General features: G+C 38.7%; 1 protein-coding gene across 1 annotated transcript; it reads right to left on the reverse strand.

Moving 5' to 3' along the window:
• Positions 1 to 3180: 3180 nt before the first annotated feature.
• LOC106059852 (leucine-rich repeat protein SHOC-2-like) lies at positions 3181 to 26359 on the reverse strand. The gene is made up of 14 exons (XM_056016435.1): positions 26215 to 26359; positions 24605 to 25240; positions 23011 to 23169; positions 20312 to 20518; positions 18958 to 19053; positions 17209 to 17361; positions 16273 to 16460; positions 15305 to 15412; positions 14693 to 14864; positions 12761 to 12952; positions 12191 to 12358; positions 10521 to 10738; positions 6346 to 6562; positions 3181 to 3385 (listed from the first exon to the last, which is right to left on the reverse strand). Exons 2-14 carry the CDS (start codon positions 24959 to 24961, stop codon positions 3203 to 3205), a joined length of 2418 nt encoding a protein of 805 aa, XP_055872410.1. The 5' UTR covers positions 24962 to 25240; positions 26215 to 26359; the 3' UTR covers positions 3181 to 3202.
• Between the last annotated feature and the right edge of the window lie 603 nt (positions 26360 to 26962).

Genomic DNA, 26962 nt, shown 5'->3' on the forward strand with positions numbered 1-26962 from the left:
ACTTTGGTTGGTCATTGTACTGGCCACATGACACCTTGGTTGGTCATTGTGCTGGCCACATGACAGCTTGGTTGGTCATTGTGCTGGCCACATGACACCTTGGTTGGTCATTGTGCTGGCCACATTATAGCTTGGTTGGTCATTGTGCTGGCCACATGACAGCTCTGTTGGTCATTGTGCTGGCCACATGACACCTTGGTTGGTCATTGTGCTGGCCACATGACACCTTGGTTGGACATTGTGCTGGCCACGTGACACCTTGGTTGGACATTGTGCTGGCCACGTGACACCTTGCTCGTTAACCATACGTTCACCAACCAGCACTTGTACTTTTTCTTGACCTATCAAACAGTAAACGCTGATCTGTGCAATTATTAAAAAATAAATCTCCTGGTTACTTCCAATAGTTATTAGCTTAGCCATATCATAAGGTCCTCGGGGTTCGTAAAGGCCCATTCTCAAGGAACAGTACCAGGAAAAAGAAGAAGAGGCAGACAGAGAAAGCGTTGGGAAGACAATGTCAAAGAAGGGACGGGCCTGTTTTTGAAAGAGATTCAATGCAAAGAACAAGACCGAGAGGAATGGAGAAAGACGGTCGACAGACTACGTAAGGGGCCCCAACAGTTGAACAAATTATGGGACAGGTAAAGGTGAATTATTCGCAAGTAATAAATATATAAGGGGATACAATAAAATCTTTACAGAACAAGCACAGCCTTCATTTGAAGGTAATCATTTATTTCCGTTGTAAACTTTTAGATTCAGACTTGTTATTAAAGGCAGGGCGAGGGACTTACTGACATCCAGGGTGGTTTAGTCTGAGGTCACACCTGCTTATTAGATACCGGCCAACAGGGCATTTGTTTGTCAAATTAAAAAGAGTATTATTTACGATATTTTAATCCATGTTGCATGCATGTGGAACAGTAAACTACGTTTTTTGATTGATTGATTGATTTTTGAAGAGTTTAATAATGTTTAACAAAATTCTGCGAATCGACTTTTAAGTCTAGTTCTTAATGACTATCATTGGAATAGTGCAGCCTAGTAGACTAGGACACATGTACATGCGCTTAACCATTATCTTTACTGATGGTTGAAACTGCAGCATAGACACTACTGAGGGAGGTTATCAAATGAAAAACTATCGCTCTGTGTGATATATAAGTTGCCGTTCTTGTTGTTACAATGTTTACATCGATATGTAATAAAGCTAAATGTAAACAATGTACATTTTAAATAATTAAGTTTACCTCTAGTTCTAAATTATTACTATCATTTCAATTAGTGTAGTAACAAAATAATTAAATTAAAAAATAAACAATATTACAATTACGCAGGGGAGGTAACGCGGATATAAAAAACTTGCTGGCGAGTTAAAAGTTTAGTTACTCCCCTTTGAACAATGATTATGAAACATTCGACCAGGGCCTTTTACTTGACGTCATAGGAAGATCGGTGGTCAGGGTGCGAGCTCGGGACCATCGCAGTGATAGTCCGGAGCACAAATCACAGCCACGAGCAGTATACAGAAGTAGAGTGAGGTAAAGAGCAGTTATGGAATTAACGGTTTGCAATATTCCAAGTGCAATAATTCTCAGTCTGAGTATTGGCCGAGTCCAAAAGCTTGTTACAGAAGACGATAAGACTATGTATGGGGAACTAAAAGAGAAAGCCCTTGAGGGTGCCTAAAACAGAGTCCATTGCACAGGTGATGGAAGAGAGCCATAACCATATCATTATCCACACATCGTTCCTCAAAGGGCACTTCCATGGCGGCTTCTATTTCTATGTAATGTTCTTGAAAAAATGGGGGGGGGGGGAGGTGCCAATAAAGTACCTTACCGCAGGCGCACGTTTTGCTCAGTACGCCATGGACCTAGAGTTCCAGACTCTTCCACTCCACTCTTAAGATAGTCCAAGTTCAGAGGAAGGGAGTTAACCCTAAGTGTTATTACGTACATGATAGAAGAGTACTGTCTAAAAGCAACCGATATTAATTTTGAAAACAATGATAATCCTCTGTTGGAAAGCATTTAGTTTGTTTAAATACATTTGTATGCTTTTTTTTTTGCTTCGGAAAAAAGGGGGAAGGGGGTCAATGAATGAAAGTTAAAGTTTTATGATTGTTCTCTCCCCATGTTAAACATTACATGTAGGATCTACTAGCCTGAGTACAGTATAATCCAAAGCTCTGCTGCCTTGCGGCTATACCCGAATATGGAAAAAAAAGCTTAGGGAGTCAGCCCTGAGGAAAAGTGAGGAGCCTGCGAGTTTTAGGTACAGGTAGCTTGCACCAGACAGTGTTACACCCTGGTAAAGCCTACCTGTGAGATGATTCGACTGAAGGAGATCATGGAACTATTCGGTAGAAAAAAAATTAAGGAAATATAAAAGTAAAGTAAAGTTTCACCTTTCAGATGATGTTAAGGTCATCTGTATCTCTGGCCAATGGTTAACAGACAGGGTGTAATGTGGCCAGCACAACGACCAACCGCCTTTACTATGTGCACATGTCAAGAGAGAGGTGGAAACACTTGTACCTGACTATGTGCACATGTCAAGAGAGAGGTCGAAACACTTATACCTGACTATGTGCACATGTCAAGAGAGAGGTGGAAACACTTATACCTGACTATGTGCACATGTCAAGAGACTAGTCGAAACACTTATACCTGACTATGTGCACATGTCAAGAGACTAGTCGAAACACTTATACCTGACTATGTGCACATGTCAAGAGACTAGTCGAAACACTTATACCTGACTATGTGCACATGTCAAGAGACTAGTCGAAACACTTATACCTGACTATGTGCACATGTCAAGAGACTAGTCGAAACACTTATACCTGACTATGTGCACATGTCAAGAGACTAGTCGAAACACTTATACCTGACTATGTGCACATGTCAAGAGACTAGTCGAAACACTTATACCTGACTATGTGCACATGTCAAGAGACTAGTCGAAACACTTATACCTGACTATGTGCACATGTCAAGAGACTAGTCGAAACACTTATACCTGACTATGTGCACATGTCAAGAATGTAGTCGAAACATCTGTACCTGGCTTGATGCGCATGTCAAGAGAGTTATTGACAACTTGAAGTTTACACAAAACTTTTACAGATTAAAATAGAAAAAAAAAACAGCAGACAATACCTATACACGCAGATAACAATTATTTGGCTTTTTATTTATTTTTTCTTGGTTTTAGATTTAGATTTGGACTTCTCGAGGGTGGTAGAATCAACACTTTCGTTGTCGTATTTCTCCGTGTCATTATCCTCTTTATCATCATCCAGCTCGTCGTAGTCCATGTAGTTCTCCACCAGAGACGACGTCCTGGCCTTGTAGGGATTCTGATCCTCTTTGTTGATCTACAACAGACAACACACAGTTCAGTGCTTGACCAACAACAAACAACAACACACAGTTCAGTGCTTGACCAACAACAAACAACAACACACAGTTCAGTGCTTGACCAACAACAAACAACAACACACAGTTCAGTGCTTGACCAACAACACACATGTCAGTGCTTGACCAACAACAAACAACACCACACAGGTCACTGCTTGACCAACAACACACATGTCAGTGCTTGACCAACAAAAACAACAACACACAGTTCAGTGCTTGACCAACAACAAACAACAACACACAGTTCAGTGCTTGACCAACAACACACATGTCAGTGCTAGACCAACAACAAACAACAACACACAGTTCAGTGCTTGACCAACAACAAACAACAACACACAGTTCAGTGCTTGACCAACAACACACATGTCAGTGCTTGACCAACAACAAACAACACCACACAGTTCAGTGCTTGACCAACAACAAACAACAACACACAGTTCAGTGCTTGACCAACAACAAACAACAACACACAGTTCAGTGCTTGACCAACAACACACATGTCAGTGCTTGACCAACAACAAACAACAACACACAGTTCAGTGCTTGACCAACAACAAACAACAACACACAGTTCAGTGCTTGACCAACAACAAACAACAACACACAGTTCAGTGCTTGACCAACAACAAACAACAACACACAGTTCAGTGCTTGACCAACAACAAACAACAACACACAGTTCAGTGCTTGACCAACAACAAACAACAACACACAGTTCAGTGCTTGACCAACAACAAACAACAACACACAGTTCAGTGCTTGACCAACAACAAAAAACAACACACAGTTCAGTGCTTGACCAACAACAAACAACAACACACAGTTCAGTGCTTGACCAACAACAAACAACAACACACAGTTCAGTGCTTGACCAACAACAAACAACAACACACAGTTCAGTGCTTGACCAACAACAAACAACAACACACAGGTCAGTGCTAGACCAACAACACACATGTCAGTGCTTGACCAACAACAAACAACAACACACAGTTCAGTGCTAGACCAACAACAAACAACAACACACAGTTCAGTGCTTGACCAACAACAAACAACAACACACAGTTCAGTGCTTGACCAACAACAAACAACAACACACAGTTCAGTGCTTGACCAACAACACACATGTCAGTGCTTGACCAACAACAAACAACACCACACAGGTCACTGCTTGACCAACAACACACATGTCAGTGCTTGACCAACAACAAACAACACCACACAGGTCACTGCTTGACCAACATAACGAAACAAGGAAGAGACTAGGAAATAAATGAGCAAAGAGATCATGATCAAAACGTATATAAAACTATCTAAGGGAAGGAACTCCTCACTTACAACTATTTCTATTAATAACGTAGAGTTTATTTCTCTTATTCGAAATCAAACTAAATGATTAATTTGATTTAATTTAAAAAAAAACCCAAAAAACTTGCAATTTAAAATTGTTCAAATTTGTAATTGATCAATGTTTAGCTAGGTACAATCAATAACCTGATCCGAGATTGGGTGTGGGAGAAAAAAAAAACGATTACAAATTTTTTATCAGACAGTCGGACAGAATGAGTTGTTATAAGCTTTGTAAATATATATAGATGGAAGGAGGGAAAGAAGAGAGACAGACAACCAAAGTGAAGTAAATTTACTGAAGTTAATCACTAAATTCATTGACGCAAACTGTTTTTAATGTTTAAGCGTTTCAGACGTATCCTAACTCCTGGACCGGGGCAGCGGGGGGGGGGGGAGGATGGGGAATAGCAGTGGGCAGGGGTTTGAACTCGTGGCTATGGAGATAAACAGTCCCAGGTGCATACGGCATGATCACTTGCCCTGTTACCAGGAGTGGTTGATGATGTTGAATTTTCAATACTGTCACGTCCCTGGTGACACCTCATTGTTCACAAAATGAGGACAGTTTTACCTAGCTCAAATTAGGTAACGCGCACCCACGCTTAAATGCCAGAAAGACGCCGATTAAAACTTAGTTCAAGGCTGCAGAAGGGAAACATAATTAACGTAGGTTAAATTACAAACAATTAAAATGTAAGCGGGTCAAGGATGGGTATTGAGAGTGTCACGGTTCTTTATTCTAAGGAAGGATATAAAAGGAGTAGTAGAAGCTTGAGAGAGAGAGAAAGAGAGAGAGAGAAAGTTTGACTTAAAAGTCGCTAGTTTTCAAAGTAAATAGTTACTCATTTTATCGATCATTTTACTGAATCCTGTGTCTGCTTTATATATCTACTGTACATACATTTATTGTTTCAAGTTCGAGTTTAAATTAATTAAAACTCTAGAAAAGCATAGCGGCAATTTGCTGCTTCTTTGATTATTAAAGTGTTTGAATTTTAATTAAGGCACCTCCAAATCCGCATATGTTACAGGTTTATATCATCAAATCAGACAAACATAATAAACACGTGACAAATGCCTTTTACTGTTTTAGCTTGTATGTTTTACAATCTGTTCTCCGGGATGGTTGTAGCTTCAGTAAATTTACTTCACTAAATAATAATAATGATAGATAATGATTATGGTTTTCGTTATTCGAATATATTGAGTACCCTTCTCTTTAGTAGTATTTATATGAGGTCAAGACCGCTTGTTATGTGATATACACATTAAAGTGGCACTCTAGGATACTGAAGTGTTTCAATTCAGAAATCAACCAAAACGTGACATGCGTTAACTTTTGATATAAAACTTGTTGAGATAAATCATGGTTTGTAAAATTAGTATAAAATTCATTTAAAAAATATTATTTAATTCTTAGGTTACAGACAATTTGTAACTAATGTAGAAGAGAAAGCTAGAACACATCAGACACTCTGCGTTCAAATAAGCGTTAACTAATCTTACTAAGAAGCACCGAACATTTCATGAAACAGACCCAGGCATCAGCAAAAGAAACACCCACCTCACAGTGAGAGGAAAGGAGGTCCATCTTCAGAGGGAAGAACTGAATTTTGTTGTCTGAGACGTCCAGCTTGCTCAGCACCTTCATCTTCAGGAGGCTCTCTGGAAGGGACTCAATGAGGTTGTCATGGAGGTCCAGCGTTTCCAAATTTTTCAACCGGACGATCTGTTCAGGTATGACCACGAGGTCGTTCTGAGAGAAGTTCAAGTGTTGCAGCCTTACAGACAAAGAAATAAGAGTTACATTCTGCTGTTATCATTATTATCATCGTTTTTACGTAGCATTATTGACATTGTAATAAACCTTCCTATCGCAGGCTAGTCCAATTCCCGATAAAAAAGGTGTTTGTCTGCAGCCTCTCCATGCCCAATAGTTAACGAGACAGAATAACGGCCAACCTTCATTTCAAATTGCAGCCTCTCCATGCCCAATAATTAACGAGACAGAATAACGGCCAACCTTCATTTCAAATTGCAGCCTCTCCATGCCCAATAGTTAACGAAACAGAATAACGGCCAACCTTCATTTCAAATTGCAGCCTCTCCATGCCCAATAGTTAACGAGACGGAATAACGGCCAACCTTCATTTCAAATTGCAGCCTCTCCATGCCCAATAGTTAACGAAACAGAATAACGGCCAACCTTCATTTCAAATTGCAGCCTCTCCATGCCCAGTAGTTAACGAGACAGAATAACGGCCAACCTTCATTTCAAATTGCAGCCTCTCCATGCCCAGTAGTTAACGAGACAGAATAACGGCCAACCTTCATTTCAAATACATATTAACAAATGAACTAAGATGGTGGATTATACAAAAAGAATGTCGAAGGGGATGCGCTCTGGGACACTTTTGTCTCAATAGTCCCTGTTTGAACCCTGCACGCCGCCATTACCTGGCGTCTAGCGTGAGATTTGGGCTAGGACAGGGGTCAGCAATCTTTTGAGTCGGAAGAGCCAAAAATTACTATTTACAAAATTTCAACGTTTCTAAAGAGCCACAAGATTTTTGTTCTTCCAAACATTTATTTAAGAATTCTTTAAACTGACGATGGTAGAGTGCTTTTAACAAGTTGCTGTTAAAATCTTGATTAACAAATTCATGACCTCAACTATTTCGTCCGGAAATGTTTGGTGACAAAGCGCTTTTTGATATATTATGCAGTGAAACGTAAAAATTTCATGGTTTAAATTTTGCGCCAAAGAATCGTAGTTGCCACTTTATTTTTTCCAGTCATACGTCTGGCTCCATCAGTTGCTATTGAAACGATTTATTTATATCGATTTTATTGTCTTCAATGTATTTTCGCACTCCATTAGCTGTATCTTTTCCTCTAGTTTGTCACGAGAGTGGTAGCAATCCTAGAAATTCTTTTTTTTGGACCTTGGGAAGACACATATCTGACAAAAAGGCCAACTTGTGCCGTGTTTATTATGTGGTTAGACTGATCTATATCAAGTGATAAGGCAGAAGAAAATTGAATATCTTCCACTCGCTGAAAAGCGAGTACAAGTGGCTGAGAGATAGAATCGAATCTGAACAATTTTTAAAATTTTATTTTCTTCAATAAAATAAGTAATATTTACGCATGGAACTAAAGAGCCGCAGCTTAACATCCAAAGAGTTGCATGTGGCTCGCGAGCCGCAGGATGCCGACCCCTTCCAGGACTGTGTTCCGCGGAAGACTAGTGTTCCATGAACTACTGGAATAATTAACTAGTAGGCCACCGCGTGTATTTTTATTTCTGGAAAATAAGAAATGTGTTCCGCTTAATACGCAGAATGTGCGAAGTGTTCCGTGAAGAAGAAAGTTTGGGAACCACTTCTCTAGGCTATAATAATCTTGAACTCTTAGGGGACAATGGATAAAAATAAAAATAAATCCAGTGCTTCCCCTTAAAGCAGAGATACTAGTGTAACAATTACTGTTATAGTGGCAATTTGTGACGATTTTATGATTAGAGATTGCATTGACAGTACCGTGCTTTTTTTTTCCTTGGTGTATATTCAATGGCTCAAACATTCTATTATAATCAGGGCCGAACTGAAGGACGGGCAGGCGAGGTTGCAGGACAGGGGACTCCACACAAAAAGGGCAGCAGGGTTTCTGTCCAGGGCTTTTGCAAGAGAGGATTTAAGCCTCACAAGCCCTCACTCAAAGGGAGTTTGATGATGATGATGATGATGCAACTGCTACTATCTTCTTTTCTAAAAGCGAAAAATCTAATTTTTAAATCACTTATGCAAGCAGTTTTTTCATAAAAAATACACCACTTTTACAACTATTCACTATTAATAGTAACAAATACGGGAGGCTCTTTAGTAGTTGAGACCACATCAATAACACATTCATGCAATTGGTTTTAGATTTTTTTCAAATAATTATTCTTATCTTATATAATACAGACGTTACTTCAAAAAAGAAGATGATTACGTCCTACGCGTCATGCATTTAGTCATGCATATTAACCAATGACTTAAATTCTGCCAAGTCACTGGTTTTCCTGGCTAGCTCAGGCAACCCATTCCATGCTCTAATAGCACTAGGGAAGAAGGAGTATTTGTACAAATTTGTCCTAGCATATGGGACGAGGAATGTGCCTTTATCTTTGTGTCTTTCAGAGTATTTTATTAAATTTTGTTTTTGTATTTGAAGATTATGGTTCAGTGTTTTATGTATGATTGCTACTTTACTTTTGAGCCTTCTGTCCTGAAGGCTTTCTAGATTTAGTGATTTTACTAAAGGTGTTACTCTAGTCAAATGTGAATATTCGTTTGTTATGAATCTCACTGCTCTATTTTGTGTCTGTTCCAGTTTCTTAATGTTTTCTTGAGTTGAGGGGTCCCAAACGGAGGATGCATATTCTATTATTGGCCTAACCAAGGTTAAGTAACATTTTAGTTTTATGTTCTTATTTGATTTATAGAAATTTCTTTTAATAAATCCTAATGCTTTGTTTGATTTTTTTGTAGTTTCATCAATATGTGGATTCCATGATAGTTTTTCATTTATTATAACACTTAGGTATTCTTTACATTTGTATTGCTAAGCTAACTAAGTTCTGTCATACTAACAACTACATTAATAAAAAAAATGTTTATTTTTTTAAAGACAAAAAATCTATTTAGTATGCATACAAGTTGGACATAATTTAAAACAACAATTAATTAGTAGTTTTTCATATTATTACGTAAACTGCAGCTCTGCGATAACGCAATAGAACACACAACTAACGGAAAAAAAATTTTTTTTATACGCAAATGTTTTTTTTTTCTTGAGGATTTGAATAAGAGATTGACCCTTTACAAAACAATTAGATCAATTAGATATTCATTATAAGACATCAGTTAGGCCAGGTTCACATCTAACTTCACATTCCATTTCACCTATCCATTGGTCTGCTGCACCGCTGGGGCACCACACAAGATCTGTCAACCTTCGTTTTCCATTATTCTCTGTCATTTGCCTTTGATAGAATTTCATTGAATATTGAAACCTGCCTTTTTACCTTCCTGGGTGGACCACTTCGGGGGCCGATTTTATGTTTGTGTTTCCACACAAACTATGTTTGTAATCTTGTTATGTTTTCTCAATTAGAGAGATTAATTCACGGGGTGGCCTACTAGTTTAATTATTCCAGTAATTTGTGCCACACCATTTCAGGCCTCATGGAAAAACTTAGATTTCGCGGAACCCAGTTTGGGAATCACTGCTTTACGCTACGTTAAATAGACCTACTGCTTATAAATTGTTGCCCACTATTATAAAAGTCTCTTTAAATGTCGACAGCAGGTCCGCCTTGATCTATAAAATGACCTAACCCAGGATGGGAAACTCTTCCATAAAACGATATTACGAAATGCGACAATATTGCTGTATAGAGATTGCTTTATGTAAATCCGATGACGTTTTGAGGGTGGTGCAGATGCCCCGGTCGCCGGGCGTATGGGGCACCATAATGGGTATCAAAAGACTACATAAAATGTCATATATTTCTGACGTAACGTTTGTTATTTGTTAAAGTAAAGTTGTTTTTTAATTGCTAACTTTCTTTTTCAAATATCAATTAGAACACTAGTGAGGGTAGAGGTCACGTGCCAACAGGCCTTGCTGCCCCAGGTGCATGGCACCATCGCTACGCCCTTATCTGCATCTACAGATCTAACCATCACCAACCTGTACAAGAAACACAGTGCAATGGGGAAATCCATCAGGTGATTGCTGGACAGGTTTAGTTTGAGCACTGAAGCCAGGGCGTCTATTCTTTGCTCTGGTAAGACCGTGAGCTCGTTGTGGCTGAGGTCGAGGTAGGTCAGGTGGTCCAGGCGGTTGAAAGACTCGGGTAGCTCCATGATCACGTTGTACGAGAGGTCCAGGTGGATGATTTTATTCAACTGTCGTAGACACACACACACATGGACATGTTACTTAGTTGTTACTAGTCTTAACATAAACCTTGATCCTGTTCAGTTTGTACTGACACACATGTATAAAATAATCAGCTATTTTAGCAATTCAGATGAACATTTGTTTCAGATGTAATATAATTACATTTATTTCAAACAATCCATTCAACTTTATGTCCCTATTTGTTTGCTAAATTTACGCCAGTTCACTAGCAATAGGTTGAAATCCTAGAAATGTAATTTACTTATAGCCTCTGACTCGCGTTTCTTAAAAAAAAAAAGATCATAAAGAGTCTATGTTTTCACACAAACTCAGAGTCGGCCCCCGATTGATCCACCCATGTGTCATTGGTAAGCAATGTAGTCACAAAGGCAGGTTTTAATATTTTCAGCACGAATATTTAAACTAGAAACTATTAGACATCCACAAACATCCTTACAGCCATGCAAAATGGATTTGTGTGAGGCAAAAGTGCAACCAACTTTATTGTATTGTTGCAATTCTAGGTTAGGCACTCAACGAAAAGGCAGGCAACTCAACACAGTTTAACAGGAACTAAATACAGGTGTTTATTCACTAGGGTAAACACATAACATCCTTCAGCTTCCTCAGAGTCTTGCAACTAAGTATGCCAGTCCTTTGCTATTTAACCCGAATGTGGACCAACGACAGCCTTCCCCTCTTCGCTCCAGGTCCCTACTACAACCTTCAGGCAGCACAAAAGTTGGCCTCTTAGTTTCCCAAACATTTGGACTCTTCACAATCCCTGATGCACTGTTTCTCTCTTCAAGTGTCTTCCTGTTTACGTTCACTAGTGCGCTAGTGCGCACCTCAAGCACTAGTGCAAGGAAGGGTTACAACAGTATTGTTTGGCCAACTGACTGATAAAAATATTACTTCTTACTATTTATAAGAATTTCATACATTGATTTTTATGAATCAGATTTTATCCTCATTGTAAATAAAAATAGCTCATTCTAGCACGATTCATAAACAAATGCTTTGAAGTAATCTCTAGCATATTGAAACAAGCGAATTCAATTTACAAAAACAAATACTCTTTTTTTTCATGTTAAATATTTCGAATTTTACCATTATCACGTCAGATGAAATGGTTTAAAAAAAATTATAAAGGGAAATTTTCAAGGAAAATCATGAAAGGAAGTGATAAAGGAAAATGATTAAGGGAAATGATTAAGGGAAATGATTAAGAAAATTATCAAGGGAAATTTATATCCCCATAAAAATAATAATTATCTTCGATTCGGAAGACTAAGGATGAGTACAGTATTTCACATGACCAGTTGCGACCTGCGTATTTTGCCACATCGAATGCAGAAACAAAAAAAAAAAAAAAGATTGCCCTCCAGGGTTCCATATAAGTTATCTTTTGATGGACACGTTCGAGACAGATGTTAAGTCATAAAAGGTAATCTTACTTTAGCCAGGTTAAATGGCACCAGGAAAACCTTATTACGAGACAGGTCGAAGTAATCCAGTTGATGCAGCAGGTCAATCTGCATCGGGATTTCCCGAATCTGATTGTCATGGGCGTGAAAAACCTCCAGCATTTTCAGGTTCCCGATTTCCGCGGGGATCTCTTTGATCTGACAAAAAAACGGAAGAACATCAAAGCACACATTTAAAGACCCCTGCATTTTGACATTCAACATCCTGACATGAGATAATGGCGTACAATTTAATATTTAATGTAAAACAAATTTCGGACAATGATTTGGGACCTTCCTGGAGTGGGGGCCCGGGGGGGACCCCCCTCCCAATCTACGTCACTGGTGGGCAGCAATCTTTCGCCGACGTTTTTGACTCAATTTTAAGAGCGTTGAGTCGAATCCTTCTTTTATGTTCCGTCGTGGCCTGCGTTCAAAATGTGTAAATCTTATCTTATACATTAAAGATGCTCCTTATCTTATACATTAAAGATGCTCCTTATTGTTTTGTGAGTTAAGGTTAAAAATAGGGTAAATTATTTTTAAAAAATCTACATGTACCTGATTATTGGCCACTTTGAGTGTGACCAGCAACCTCAAGGAGCAGATGCCAATGGGAAACAGGTCCAAAGAGGTGTTGCATAGGTCCAAGTGGGTCATGGTTCTGGCCAGATCTTTCTCCCCGATTCTGGAGATGGAACTTTTTGGCGTCTCGCTCAGCGGCGGGAAAGGGTTGTTGGCTACATTGATAATCTGTGTGACGATGTACATAACAGCTCATATTGACTAAAGCATGGGCTAGGGTGGCTCAGTGGTACAGTGCTTGGCTAAGGAGTCTCGAGCTCAAATCACGGTGAAAACTTGGACTTTGAATTTACTGATTTCAAGGACGCCCATCCAACTCTAATGGGTAGCTGACATCAGTTGGGGAAAGTAAAGGCGGCTGGTCGTCGTGTATGTCCTATAGATCTTGGAAGTCTGAATTTACTGTCACGTCATACAGTTTGCGTGCGTCAAAACGGGAATATCCAAAAGCTAAAAATAGCATTCTAGAAAATGCGAAAGTTTTCTGAGCCATTTCGGAAAGCGTTGGTTCACTTTCTGTCTGTATAAGGCGAGGGGGGAGGTGGGAACGGTCATGCGCATCTCAGCTATAATTAATACTTATATTTTTTATTACATGTATCATTGTCCCTGGTTATGTTATATAATATGCTTCCCATTCATGTGGTAAATGAATCAGTCAATCATCGGTGACAATTTTATCTCTATTGAACTTGAGAGACAGAATCGAGGTGGCTGAGTGATGAATAATTGGCTTCCATACTGAGGGATCCTGGGTTCAAATCTCGATGAAGACCTGGATTTTGAGCTTTGGGATTTTTTGGATGCCCCTGAGTCCACCAAACTCTAATAGTTTGGGAAAGTAAAGGTGATTGGTCGTTGTGCTGGCCACATGGCACCCTGGTTAACAATCGACCATAGAAACAAATGGCCTTTGGATTATATTTCCTATATATAGCAAGGTCTGAGAGGGGTTCTTTTAAAATACCTTTTTAACGTGAAAGACACATGTTTGACGTCAACAGCGAGAACTGTTTATACAAAGAGCCTACACAAAGCTGGCTAGTGGCTAGAATAGCGGTTCTCAACCTTTTATGCTCGGCGACCCCTTTTTACAATCCCCCACTCTGCCTCGACCCCCCCCCCACCCCCACTCACATACAGCAATAGAAGAGTAGACAATAACAATCAATATTTTCGATGGTCTTAGGCGACCCCTGGCAAATCGTCAATCGACCCCCAAAGGGGTCGCGATCCACAGGTTGAGAACCCCTGGGCTAGAAGACGTATAATTAAAGTACCGATTAAACTATAACAACAATATATTTCTGATTATGCTACTGGAGTAGAAGAAATGTTTTCCTAGTGGACAGCCCTGCTGTACAGAGAAAAAAAAAACAGGTCAAGTGTGTATTGTGTTGTTCAGTTGTCGGCCCTGTCTGTTCGCTAAACAGAAAAGGGTGGGTAGATGAGATGAATGTCTTCGTCTATCATTTCATGTGGCCAAGCTTTTAACCGTGATCAATACTGATGGTCTGCGATGGACTGAACGAAGAGGTGACGGAATGGGGAAAAGGAGTGATCCAACCATGGAGATTTATCGTTCGCATTTCGGGAAACCGTAACAATGACTGCTGACGAAGTAATTGGCCTGCAAGGATGAAAAAAAATGCGAGCGATTAAAGATAATCCCTTTCAAAATCGCACATCCATTTAAGGCAAAGTCAGCAAGGTACCAGATAGTACTGAATATGAGATGTGACAATGTATGTGATAGGCAGTGACATTCTGTTTAAATGTATTTACTTTAGATACTATTTATAGTTTTTAACTTTCTGAATACAATTACTGCTGAAAAAAACAAACCATGGCCTAACAACGTGAAGAATGAAATCGATGACTCCGATTTGTTAGCTGTTTGCTACTTACTTCCAAAGATTTGTTAAAAGGTACTTCCGTCAGGTGGTTGTCGCAGACGTCGATCTCCCTCAGGTATTCCATAATGTCCATGTTCTCTGGCAGGGTGCTTAGTTTGTTTTTACCCAAGCGTAGAAATTCAATGGTTCGCAACCGTCTGATGTCTTCGGGCAATGCTTTAATGCTGAATCATGAGTGATTCGATTGAGATGGTTAGTTTTCTTGTGGTAAGTGATTTGATTGAGATGATTAGTTTTGTTTTGGTAAGTGATTTGATTGAGATGGTTAGTTTTCTTGTGGTAAGTGATTCTATTGAGATAGTTAGTATGTTTTGGTAAGTGATTCTATTGAAATGATTAATTATGTTTTGATTAGTAATTTATTCAAGATGGTAAGTTATGTTTTGATTAGTAATTTGTTCAAGATGGTAAGTTATGTTTTGATTAGTGCTAAGATCGAGATGATTAGTTTTGATTGAATATTCGATTCGAGTGGCTTGGAGTCAACAGTTTGAAGTGAATACCATACCACCAGAAAGCTATCTAAATATTTCAGCCCTTTGGCCCATAGTGTACACACACACACAGTCACACAGACACAAACACACCCAGTAAGTCCACTCACTTATTTTCTCTTAGGTCCAGAGTTCTCAGAAGCTGATGTTTCCCGATTGATTCTGGCACCACCGAGATGTCGTTGTGCGCACCCAGAACGTCCTTCAGAGAAATGATTCTGTTGTAATATGTAAAGGGGCGAATCAACCGAACATCAACTAACTCAATTTTAAATCATTTCTTATTTAAAAAGTTCTTTTATTTTTCTGTTACGTTTGAGGCCTCTATGTTCACTTCACCTAGAGCCTCCAATTACCTATGGCCGGCAATGGCGTAGCTAGGGTGTGGGGAGGAGGGGGAGAATTTGACCCCACCCCCGGGCCTCCACCCCCAAAGAAGTGTTTTTTACATTAAATATTAAATATCACGCAAAATGCAGTGCTCCCAAAGAGGTCAAGCCCCCCCCCCCGAGCCCCCGAGTGATGGAAAATTCCTAGCTACGCCCCTGATGGCCTGCCCTGACTGTATAACGGCTGGTTAGCTGTATATGGTCGTGCACTAGCATGCACCTTAACCCGAATGTTCACCCAACGAATCTCAGTGGACGCCTACGAGTTTCTGTGTTACACCAACTCACTTCGTAACATATTAATTTCAATACTTTATATTCATTATCTAGATCTAAAGTAACAGAATTAGTTGAGGACTATTACCATCTCTTGTATACAACAACGACATTATACAGCGACAAAAAAAAAAGAGAAAGACAAAAGACTGCAAAAAAAAAAAGTGCTACAAAAGACGGCAACAAAAAAAAAAAGAAAGCGACAAAAGACAGTGACAAAAAAATAAAGAAAGCGACAAAAGACAGTGACAAAAAAGAGAGACACAAAAAAGAGAAAGACAAAAACAGTGACAAAGAAGACAGCGATAAAAAAAAAAGGGAGACACAAAAGATAGAGACAAAAGAGCGACAAAAGAGAGCGACAAAAGCGAGCTACAAAAGCGAGCGTCAAAAAAGTGAGAGAGACAGCCTACGTGTTAAGCGTCTCCGGTAATGTCTGTATGTGATTGTATGAGAAGTCAAAGTGGATGAGTTTCGCCATGCAATGAATATTCTCGGGGAGTCTGGTCAACGCGTTGTGGTCCACTTTTAACTCTTCCAGGGCGGCCACTCGGACCAGACAGTCTATATTTTGCAGCTTGTTATCAGACAGGATCAGGACCTGGCAGAAAGAAAAAATGGGAAATCGGTCTTAAACAGAACGAGAGATGACAATGCTTCCGTGGGTTACTATGTTACATGACACAATGTTTACCTGACTCAATGGTAGACATTACAATGGAACAAGGCAGCTGAGGTACCATTATTAGAAATAAAAAAAAGACCGAATACCTTGCAATGAAGAAATAATATCCTGGTCAGATAGACTGTTAGGAAATGTTTTTTTTTCGAAGTAGTTCCTTCGAATTTTTTTTTTCTAGAAGTTGCCTGTTAGGAATCAGAATTTATTATTCGAAATTGTCTATTCATAATTTTCTGTTCAGAGTTGTCTTTTCAGAATCGTCTGTTCAGAGTTGTCTTTTCAGAATCGTCTGTTCAGAGTTGTCTTTTCAGAATCGTCTGTTCAGAGTTGTCTTTTCAGAATCGTCTGTTCAGAGTTGTCTTTTCAGAATCGTCTGTTCAGATTTGTCTTTTCAGAATCGTCTGTTCAGAGTTGTCTTTTCGGAATCGTCTGTTCAGAGTTGTCTTTTCGGAATCGTCTGTTCAGAGTTGTCTTTTCGGAATCGTCTGTTCAGAGTTGTCTTTTCGGAATCGTCTGTTCAGAGTTGTCTTTTCGGAATTGTCTGTTCAGAGTTGTCTTTTCGGAATTGTCTGTTATATATATATATATATATAAATTGTTTGCAGACATGTGTCTGAGGTTCTAACCTACTAGTTCTTCATTAACTAGAAGCAAAGAGTCTACGTACTTGTAAATCTCTCAAGTCGGTAATGGTCTCGGCAAAGTGTTCCAGTTGGTTGTGTGACAGGTCAATGACTTCAATGACTTTAAAGCTCCCAAAGTCTTCGGGCAGCTCGCTGAGTTGGTTGTTCGACACTCGCAGTATGGCCAAACTATACAGCTTTATGTTTTATGATAAAGAGTCGTTGTATACTAAACAATATATGGATTCATTTAGAGCGATAAAGAGACAGTGCAGATTAGACAAGATACAGCTTTATGTTACATAATATTAGGTCATTGCTAAGTAGATTAGTACATTAGAAGAAGGTACCAAAGGAACAATTATCAGCTCCCCCTCCCAATTAACTCTTATTGTTGGCCTATTAGCATATTCTAGAATAGTGATATATGATATTTGATTTTTTGTTTTGGCACATCGGCACAATTTAGACCATGTCGTGCCCATGATCCCCAAGGGTTACCTCCCCTTTATAGCTCAAGTGCTAAATGTTACATAACTAGGTTATTCAAAGTAAGGTCCATTAAAAACTCAAATAGTAGAAGTATATATAATTTAATAAAAATCTGTTGTAAATATGTATATATTTACAAGTACTTTGGCCGATCTCAACTCAAATATTAATAGTCAAGTGATATAGCAAAGTTAACTATATCTATGACCAAATCTCTGCAAGGCCGTTGGTATGCACATAGGCATACGGCTTGGCTTTAACCCCCCCTGAATGAGGCTTGGACTGGGTAGGTATATCTTTTACATGAATCAGATATTAGTTTCACATTATACTTCTAAACTTATTTGTAAAAATATAGATGAGGTCACATCACTATCGGTTTCAAAATGACACGTTGTCGACTAGGACTTCAATCAGAAAGTAAATTGTGATGGTGAATGTGAACAACCAATCAAAAGAGGGGAAACAAAATCGAAGAGAAGACACTAAAGGGATGGGAACATTACCTCGTGCTTCATGAGGTCCACGCGCTAACCAAACTAAAACGTACTTGAGACTATCTCGTGTATTCTTCGAAGTACTTGCTTGCAAAGGCACCTCCCTGCTCATTCTGCCTGAGGCACCAGAGGACCATTTCTCCAAGTGCCGCTTAGACACAAAACTACTTTAATTAGACCAGTGGAGCCCAGACTCTAAGTGCCGCTTAGACACAATACTACTTTAAAGTAGACCAGTGGAGCCCAGACTCTAAGTGCCGCTTAGACACAAAACTACTTTAAAGTAGACCAGTGGAGCCCAGACTCCAAGTGCCTCTTAGACACAAAACTACTTTAAAGTAGGCCAGTGGAGCCCAGAGTATCTCCTTCGTACTGAAACCAGCCTGCGACGAAGAGCTATTTGGTACAAACAAACTTCAGCTCACACTGAATAATAAAAGCCGTAAAGGCTCATTTCCGCTGGCTTGATGAAATTTTCCGATAATGTTTTCAATTAGGTTTAGAATTGTAATATATATCTGGAATTCATAAATAGTAGTGATTTTTTTTAAACTTCAACAAGATGTATTTTTATAAAACAATAATCCATTCTGGAACTGCGGGTGGTGTATTTACAAACTTGAAGCTGCTAAATCGTCGGGTCAGTTGATTATAAGATAAGTTGTGATGTACTTACAAACTTGTTGATGCTGCTAATGAGTTAGGTCAGTTGTTATAAGATAAGTTGTTGGGATACTTACAAACTTGTTGATACTGCTAAAGAGTGAAGTCAGTTGATTATAAGATAAGTTGTGATGTACTTACAAACTTGTTGATACTGCTAAAGAGTCGGGTCAGTTGATTATAAGATAAGTTCAATTCTCTCAAAAACCTCATGGAGGAAAATTCCTCTGGAAGAGACTAGACATAAACAAATAAATAAATAAAACCCTTCGTTTGTGAAAGTAAAGGAGTAACATTATGAAGGGGAGGTGATTATACACAACCAAAGAAACACACTATTTTCCTGAGTTCTCTTTCTTCATATTAAACTGTCTCAGAAATAGCATAAGATGCTGATTCTAGATCCAGTTAGACCGACAACGTCGCTTACTGAATGGGACTATTCTATTGTCTCTGTAAGTTAATAAAATTACATCGATACAAATAGACAATACGTAAACTTGCAGGGCCGGCCCTAACAATTTCGGGTGAACATTAAGATTTTGTATTACAAAATACATTTGTCTATGGCTCTATGCAATACATTTCTATTAAATGAAAGATGACAATGCCGTTTTTTTTTCTTTGAACTAAGCGTAGGATTGGCACTCAAAATGCAAATTTTGTTTATTTTTCACGAAACTTTTATGAGTTTTCAGGAGATTTTAATAATTTCAGATTTCCAGGAATTTATCGTATATTTTTCAATTTCAGGAGATTTTCAGGAGGTCCTGGAAACGCAGGAGGCCGCGGAAACCCTGTTATTATATATAAGTTATTATGTTTTAATTTAATACTTTACACCTAGAATTAGCGTGAGGCCTATGAAAGTGCGGGGCCCACTGCGGCCGCATAGGTTGCAGTGGCCTAAGGCCGTTTCTGGAAACGGGTAAACTTTCTAATGGTGATTATAATAATACTGTAAGCTTAATGTAACAATCTCCACAACATCTTATTGTGAGCAAGTTATTTATAGTCTCAATACGAGCATCATTTATTTTGATAGTATTAAAGCGCTTATTTTTCTAACCCAGGGGTCGTGGGCTCGATTCCAGATGATAACTGGGATTTTTAATTTCAGGACAACCAAGAATCCAACCAACTCAAATGGGTACCCAAAATTAGTTGGGGAAAATAAAGGCAGTAGGTCGTTGTGCTGGCCTTATAAAACCCCATTGAGACATATCGCCTTTACATCATTTGCCCCAAAGGTCTTGAAGGTCTGGAAGCTGGAAGGTCTGGAAGCTGGAAGGTCTGGAAGGTCTGGAAGCTGGAAGGTCTGGAAGGTCTGGAAGCTGGAAGGTCTGGAAGCTGGAAGGCCTGGAAGGTCTGGAAGCTGGAAGGTCTGGAAGGTCTGGAAGGTCTGGAAGCTTAAAGGTCTGGAAGGTCTGGAAGCTGGAAGGTCTGGAAGGTCTGGAAGCGATACTTTTACTTTGTGTTTTCCTACTTAACTTACACTCAGATTGTTATAGGAAAGGTCTATGTAGGTCAGCGTGTGGACCTTTTCCAGGTTGTTTGGGATGACGGAGATCTCGTTGTGCGACACGTCCAGCCACTGAAGTCCTGACTTCTTCACTTTGGCGCTGACCAGAGCTCTGAGTTTGTTCCAGGAAAGGTCAATTTTGGCACCTATTTCATACAGAGTCTTCGGAATTCTTTTAATCTGTAGTAATAGTTCATTTATGTTAATTAATGTTTCAATTTGTCACATAGGCACATAATAGAGTTAATGAATGTTTGTGTAATCAAGAGATTTAAAGGGATTTTTGTATACTTTTTTTATATTCGAAAAAAAATCTATTTATCTGTTTCTATGTTCATTCTCCCTTAAATGTAATGAAGAAAAAACAAGTGACATCAAAATATGTTTGTTTTTTTTAAGATTTAGATTTGGATTTAGATTTTGGAGCACATCGACACAATGTAAGCCATGTCGTGCCCTCAGTCTGTGAAGGACTCCCTCCTCCATTAAACAAGCACATCAGGAACGTTAAAATCTCTACAGGTTACAGTTTAAGTGTTCAAATAATTTTTTAATTCATGGATTAAGTTTAAGTCTGCACATGTTCACACATCCAAGCCGTGCCAGACCCTGATATGTGGGTTCACGCCTGACACCTACCACGATTTGCTTTAGTTTTTTGTTGTTTTTTTTTTGTGGGCCTCAGCTTCACATCGACCCTGTCACTCTTGGTAGGTGTCAGAGGTGATGCCCTGTCTCAAGGTCCGAGCAAGGAATTTGGGTTCCTGATGTGATGATTTCTGTTTCTTTATTAACTGATATTTCTTCTTACATTAATAATGGTTCAAAAAGAACCTTCTTGTCGGAGATGTATATAAACAACTTGACATCAAACTGATGAAACATCTGCGTTCTTTTCTTTCTTCTTGATTAAACTTATTTAAACTTAACATTTAAGTAGACTTTCCATTTAATACCAACTTGACTTGAATCTCTTGATAATATTAAAATGTGTACTTCTACAACTTCCATTGATATAACTTATCATTTTAAAAACTTTATGATACAACTTTATAATACAACTCTATGATACAACTTAATGATACAACGTTATGATACAACATCGACTAATGGACGTGCCTCGTTAAACTACTCACTACAACACAAGACAGTTACTATACAAGGACCCGACAAACTTGCTTTTCCCTAATTTATACTTTTCTAAACCGTAGTTTTCCAGAATCCTAGAAACGTCTATTCTAAATATTTGATTGACTATCACCTTCTAGAAACTAAACTGACCTATGCTATTTTTTCCTCCACCTCTTTCCCTAATTGGATGATTATAATTAACATGTGTTTGTTCTGCGTCTTCTATGACCTGACCCCGGCTTCTAGAAACAGGTTAAATTAGGTCATACTCTCGACTCGTGACACCTGACTGCACTTCACGGAAGGCTCTCTTTGCTCCTCTGTCTGCCATTTCCCTCTATGCTCTCATGATAGGGGACCAGATGAAGGTGACATCCCTTTGGTCAGATGCTATTAGCTCTAAAAGCTTTTTTTTTTCCTTTATGAAGCTAATATTGCATTGATTAATAAATATTGAAAGATGTATAAACAATTTGAATATTATTCCTTAACCCTAATCCTGGTCAAGCGCACGTATAAATCTACTGAGAGTGTACACAATTCTAGTTTGGTGATACAGATGGCAACATTAGAAGACAGTAGTCTGGACTAAATATCTGGATCTAGATATATGGTGTAGAGTATAGAAGATTCTAGTTTGGGATTAGGCCTATTGATATAGACTTAGAAGACGGTGTGCTACATGTCTTATAGTCTATAGACCAAATTTAAGTATAGAAGATAATAATTAGAAAAATTATAACGGTCAAAAAAGAGTTTTCTTAGTAGGGCCAATTAGCTTGCAATTCTTTTCCCACCAAATTTGTCGAATTTCTAAGGAAATCGTTGGAGCCGTTTTCGAGAACTCGTGTCCAGTGTCCACCCAACCATGAAGAATTTGCAAGCTAAAAAGAGGAATTGTAAAAAAAAAATGTTAGGGAAAAGCAAAGTAAATTGAGGAAAAGTATAGAATTGGAGATTTAGAGAAATATAAAGAGAGAGAGAGAGAGAGAGAGGGAGAGAAAGAGAGATAGTGAAAGAGGGTAACATATTCGTTTATTATGTTGCCTCTGTAAACAGCAGAAGCTAGATTTCATTCGGTTTACCCAATATCAATATCCATTGTTTACATCGGTTATAAAAACATCATAAAGCTGCTTGCGAAATACACAGTCTTGCCACTGGAATCAAAGGTCGCTTCTACACTAGCCAGTTTTTTTTGTCGTACTGCCACAAGAATTGAACTAATCCCAAAGCAGTAATTTATTTACGATTTATCCTACAAAACACAACGAATCATTTATAAAATAAAAAAAAAAGTAGAATATCTAGGTAAGACACGGCGAAATTCCGTCCAACGTGAACGCTACAACAGCACGGCAAGTCCTCGTCCGTTTTCATTTTAAAGTAAGGTTTAAACCGTGTAGTGTGCAAGCAGCCTTAGGACAGACAGCAGGCATATCCCCTGTAGAAAGAATTTTTAAGTAAAAAAGTAACATCAATAATAAAAAAAAAACACAATGGAAATCTAAGAATGGCAAGTATGTAGATGTAGCGTGTACCTGGTTAAATTTACAATTGAGATAGCGCAGATCCTCGCACGCGCTGATGGTCTTCGGTATGGCTTTAATCTTGTTGTTTTCACAGATGAACGTTTGGAGGTAGACGCAGTTCTTTATGTTGGGTGGGATGGACCTGATGATGTTACCTGTACAGTCTACCTGCAGTGGATTCAACAAATGTTATGAAATCGTGACACTGTGTGATAAACAACATCTAAACCATCACAAAATGTGGAGTAAGCCACAAAATAAGTTTGTTCGTTTTCTGTATCTCGCTCTCACAAGGGTCACGTGAGCGTGGCAGAGTCATAGTGACTCAATAACAAAGACTCAGAAGTTGACAAACTAATACCTATTTGAATATTTTTCCTAAAGAGGCTGGCGACCAACCTTTTCGTCCTGAGACAGTTCAAATTCGGTGTCACGGACCGACTACATTGCATAAAGGTCGTCGATTCCAACGGAAATAACCCTCTAGGCGTCTAGGGTTTCTTTTAAGCAGAATTGTTGAGGTTCCGATAGCACCGCGGCACGAGCCTGATACGTCCCACGGGCCGTAGTTTTGACAACATTCTTAAAGAGATCGAGGTATAGGAGAAATAGAGAAGAAAAGGACAAAAAAAAAATTGCTTGCCTCAAATGTTGTAATTCAGTGCGACAGAAGATTACATAGGTTCAACCACCCATCCTATGTTATCATCTGAGGCAGTTAGTTTTGGTGTAGAGATTATTTGCGTTAAGTTGTAACTTTCTATGACGTCATATGGCACTTGGAGTTAATTGAGTTGTTGTTTTTTTTCGTGTCGCTACGTCATGATTTCTGGTGACGTCTGTTGACGTCGACGCCTCTTAGATTAGGTTGCCATTTTTAACATATTAACATCAGCCACCCCAAAAACAATTCGTCAACCTTTACTATCTGCCAATCCAATTAGCCCGAGACCATTCGGTATAGACGGCCTCAACACTGAACTGCAACGTCACAACCTGTGGGCAACGGAGACCAGTAAACAGGTCGCGACGTTGCAGGTAAATGCTCAGGCCTTCATAACGAACGAATATTCACACTTGACTAGAGTAACACCTTTTTGTTAAATCACTAAATTTAGAAAGCCTTCAGGACAGAAGACTCAAAAGTAAGGTAGCAATTATAAATAACACACTGAACCATAATCTTCAAATACAAAAACAAAATTTAATAAAATACTTAGACACAAAGATAAAGGCACATTCCTCGTTTCATATGCTAGGACAAATTTGTACAAATACTCCTTCTTCCCTAGTGCTATTAGAGCATGGAATGGGTTGCCTGAGCTAGCCAGGAAAACCAGTGACTTGGCAGAATTTAGGTCATTGGTTAATATGCATGACTGAATGCATGACTCGTAGGACGTAATCATCTTCTTTTTTGAAGTAACGTCTATATTATATAAGATAAGAAGAAGAATGGTCTCGATTAGCCAACACATGCTATCTGCCAACTCACCCAAACTCTTGTTAAACTCTACGAAAACATTCTCATGTCTATTTATTTTTCCCATACACATTGTACGCCCATCAAAGTTCACTATTAGCACTGCCACAATGTACTCACATATTCCAGAAACAGACACTGGAAAAGCGTAGGAGGGATGCTCTTGACGCGGTTGTGCCGAATGTCTATGTGCTGGAGGTTGACCAGCACGTTCACCTCCTTGGGCAGATACTTGATCTTGTTGAACTGGACTAGAAACTTGGTGGTCAGCTGCATGAGCTCCTCGTTCTTGAAGATCTCCAGCGGCAGGAGTTTGAACCCTACCGACTGAAAGGCGACCGTCACGACTGGCCCTTTCTTAGTCGAGTTGATCAGAATCAGCTTCCGAAGCACGTCGTTGATGCCGGCGATCTTGGAGCCGGGGCCAACGGCTGGAATGGGCCCAGCTTTCTTACCGGCGGTCTTTGGACGACTCATTTTTCACCTTAGATTATACCCATTTACCATAATGTCCAGATATGATTAAGGAGTTTACCGAATTATTTTCTAATATGGGATAAAAGAAATACACTCCAAAGCTTTATATTTTGACACTTTAAAATATTATATTATATTTTTTAATATAGGAAATTAATCTGTTCACATGTAACTATGGATGTATGGCGATGAAATCATTCGGAAAGCTGATCTTGAAGCGTCTTGAAATATTTAGATGTTTACAAAAGTTGTTGGAAACTATTTCCTAGATTTCAGAACCTGTCAAGAAAAAGGAAAAATGTAGTAACGAGAAAAATATTATTTCAATAAATAAACAACAAAGAGGTTTTGAGGTCGCCGGTTCGAGTCCTGGTTATGATATTAGGATTTGTATTTGTAATTTAAAGTGTAGATTGAAGACCCTGAGTGAAGCCAACATTTAATTGAGTCTCTTTTGGGGGAAAAAATGAGGTCAATGTCTTGGAGTAAGCTGAGCTAAGGAACATTTCGGATGGCCACATAACATTATTCTTAACTTTTGACCAAGAAAAATGTTCATTATCACTATCATTATCTGTCCCTTAACTTGCGTCATAGGAGTGCTGTGATATTTGGGTGATGAGACGGTCCGCGTATCCTCCCTACCTCACCCACCTTCCCACTCAGTAGCTGTCATTAGCAGAATATCAAGAGGTAGCCTGTCCTTTGCATAATATCAAGAGGTAGCCTGTCCTTAGCAGAATATCAAGAGGTAGCCTGTCCTTAGCAGAATATCAAGAGGTAGCCTGTCCATTCTTTCAGGTTGTCCAGACAGCTTTTCTTTGGAAGACCCTTTCTTCGTATTCCCTCCACAGTAACTTGACTTAAGTCATGTCTTGCAATACGACCGAGTTCAATTCAACGTTTCACAGTACTGATTGGTATAATGTACAAACCAATTTGTTTTCATTTACATCAGATGTCTGAGAAGTGGCAAAATAAATAGTCTCTAGGTAGGTCGATAGTGGGCCTTAGTTAGTGGTTACGTAAAAACTTCAAAATATTCAGACTTAAAGATAATGTTGTTTTTTTTAAGCAGTACTATATTTAGCCTTATAGTTATCTAGCTTAAACTATAGCTAACATATAGCTACCACAAATCTAGCTTCTTCTTCTTATCTTATATAATACAGACGTTACTTCAAAAAAGAAGATTTGAAGATGATTACGTCCTACGCGTCATATTAATTAGCATAAATATATAGCTACCGTACTTCGATCTGGATTGGTTTTTACTAAGTTTGTTCAGCTCTCGGCTACAAGCGACATTTACTACTATGACTGTATAACTAAAGCCTATCCCGAGAGCCTTCATGTTGGATTTGTTTACAGCACTAAGTGTCATCCATTGCTCCCACAATGATGTTTAAAAACTATAACCAAAAAAGGAACGAATTATATTTGACTTCTTCTTACAGAGTTTATATTAAATATCAATAAAATATCTTTTATTCTATGTTAGTAATACATATACGAAGTTAAAAAAAATATATAGAACCTATTTCGGAGTATTATTATTAGAACACAACAATGGGGAAAAAAATACAACAACTCGGGTTTAGATTTATTTACTGTAATAATATGTTAGAGAATGTTTTTTTCAAACACGTAAAATATAGATTTAATCTCTGCTCCTAGAGCCGACTTACGAATACAGTAAAACCTAAATAATATTGATTTGTTCACGTCTTTTACTGACTTTTACACATTGTAAGAATTGAGACATTTCAGGATCTATTCATTCTAGTGCAAAGGGTGAGAAAAAAAAATCTTCCTTGGTCAGCATCTTCATAAGTGTTTTCTACTACATTCTGTTCAGGGGCGGACTGGCTATATGGGCATTTTAGCAAATGCCCGGTGGGCCGGTACCCAAATGGGTGGGTAGGGCCACCGAAATGGCCTGATCGAAGTCACTATGGCACATATCAAGTTGTTAAAGGTTTTATAATATTCTTATCATAT

The sequence above is a fragment of the Biomphalaria glabrata genome, chromosome 17, assembly GCF_947242115.1.
Source record: "Biomphalaria glabrata chromosome 17, xgBioGlab47.1, whole genome shotgun sequence".
Lineage (NCBI taxonomy): Eukaryota > Metazoa > Mollusca > Gastropoda > Planorbidae > Biomphalaria > Biomphalaria glabrata.